The sequence below is a fragment of the Passer montanus genome, unplaced genomic scaffold, assembly GCF_014805655.1.
Source record: "Passer montanus isolate IOZ18808 unplaced genomic scaffold, ASM1480565v1 scaffold348, whole genome shotgun sequence".
Taxonomy (NCBI): Eukaryota; Metazoa; Chordata; class Aves; order Passeriformes; family Passeridae; genus Passer; species Passer montanus.
The window spans coordinates 15,125-16,978 of record NW_024368241.1 but is presented as its reverse complement, the minus strand read 5'-3'; the positions used below and the strand labels follow the sequence as shown (position 1 = coordinate 16,978).

General features: G+C 70.2%; 1 protein-coding gene across 1 annotated transcript in view; it reads right to left on the bottom strand.

Moving 5' to 3' along the window:
* Window positions 1-949: 949 nt before the first annotated feature.
* LOC120505365 (extended synaptotagmin-1-like) overlaps window positions 950-1,854 on the bottom strand; it is a gene marked incomplete at its 3' end in the record, with an annotated part of 12,136 nt that continues 11,231 nt past the window's right edge. Inside the window, exons 22-26 of the mRNA XM_039715753.1 lie at window positions 1,684-1,828; window positions 1,506-1,577; window positions 1,331-1,417; window positions 1,124-1,261; window positions 950-1,033 (exon numbers count right to left, since the gene is read on the bottom strand). Of these exons, the coding sequence (XP_039571687.1) occupies window positions 950-1,033; window positions 1,124-1,261; window positions 1,331-1,417; window positions 1,506-1,577; window positions 1,684-1,828 (526 nt within the window). The remainder of the gene's footprint in view (window positions 1,034-1,123; window positions 1,262-1,330; window positions 1,418-1,505; window positions 1,578-1,683; window positions 1,829-1,854) is intronic.

Below are 1,854 nucleotides of genomic sequence, written 5' to 3'. Positions count from 1 at the left end.
CACGGGGACACCCCCCGTTTTGGGGACACCCCGCTCACCCCTGGGGACAGCCCAGCAGGAACCCCAGGCTGGGGACACCGCGGGGGTGACAGAGGGGACACCCCACCCCTGCCCCGAGGCCACTGGAAGCCACCGCCGTGTCCTCCCTCCTTTATTAGCGCGGGGACAGCGACAGCCCCGGGCAGGCAGCGGGGGACAGCCGGGGACAGCCGGGGACAGCCGGGGACAGCCGGGGACATCCCGGCGGTGGCAGCTGGGGACAGCCGGGGACATCCCGGCGGGGACATCCCGGCGGTGGCGGCAGGCGCGGGGACATCCCGGTGGCGGCACGGTGGTGGCATCATGGCAGTAGCCTGGCGGTGGCGTCCTGGTGACATCTGGGGACATCCTGGTGGTGACATCTTGGGGACATCCCAGTGACATCCCAGTGGTGACACCTTGGGTACATGGTGGTGGTGACATCCCGGTGATATCCCAGTGACATCCAGGGACATCCTGGTGACATCCTGGCAGTGACACCTTGGTGACATCCAGGCAGTGGTGACACTTTGGTGACATCCCATTGGTGACACCTTGGGGACATCTCTGCGGTGACATCCCGGTGACATCTGGGGACATCTCAGGGACATCCCGGTGACACCTTGGTGACGTCCAGGCGGCTCAGGGACATCCCGGTGACACCTTGGTGACATCCCGGTGACACTTTGGTGACGTCCAGGCGGTGGTGACACTTCGGTGACACTTTGGTGACACTTTGGTGGCATCTCGGCGGTGGCAGCAGCAGCTCCAAGCGTCCCCCGGGGGGGTGGGGGTGACACACCCAGTGTCCCCCCTGGTTTGGGGGTCCCGGGGGGGGTGACACACCCCTGTCCCCATTTTGGGGGGTCCCGGGGGTCTCAAGGCACGCGTTCAGAACAGTCTGGGGGGGGCCGGAGCCTCTTTGGTGGCTTTCTTCATCCCCCCCCTCCTCCTCCTCCTCCTCCTCCTCCTCCCTGCCGGCCGCGCTCTCCTCCACTCGCTGCGACACCAGCACCTGCCAGGGGGCACAGGGGCGGTGCCCGCTCAGGGTGGGGGTCTCCCCTCGCCCCCCAGCCCCCCTCCAGGGGGCGGGACCCCCACTCACCCCGAGCTGCGCCCGCAGCAGGAGCTGCGCGCCCCCCGCCAGGGGCAGCCAGCCGTCCAGGGCCAGCCCCTCCCGCTCCAGCAGCCGTGCCAGGGGCAGGCTCAGCGTGCCCAGGCTGTGCCCGCCTTCCCCCTTCACCTGCGGGCACAGCCAGACCCCCGTGAGCCCCCCGGGACCCCAGACCCAAATCCCCCCCCGCCGGGGCACCTGCAGCTCCAGCGTTTCCTCGTGCGGCCGCTGGATGAGGAAGGAGAAGCCTTCGTCCCACACGGGCTCCGTGGAGGGGGCGCAGGTCTGGGGGCGTGGGGAGGGGCGGCAGGGGGTCAGAGACCCCCCGGACCCCCCAGAAATCCCCCGGAGCCCCCTCCCCACCGGGGCTCACCTTGGTTTTGAAGGAGACGTCGCGCACGGCCAGGCTGGCGAAGGCCGAGGGGGGCTTGGAGCCCTTGCGGAGCTGGGGACATTGGGGACATTTGGGGACATTTGGGATATTTTGGGATATTGGGGGACATTTGGGGACACCCGGGGGCAGCCGGGGGCGCTCGGGGGGCTCCCCTCACCGGCAGCTCGGCGGCTCGGTCCAGGAAGACGCGGAGCAGAGCGGCGGAGAGCGCCGGGCCGTGCTGGGGCTGCAGGAGGCGGTTGGTGTGCAGCACCTGCGGGGCGGGCGGGGGTCGCACCAAGGTGGGGAGGGGTCGCACCGGGCTGGGGAGGGGTCGCACCGGGCGGGG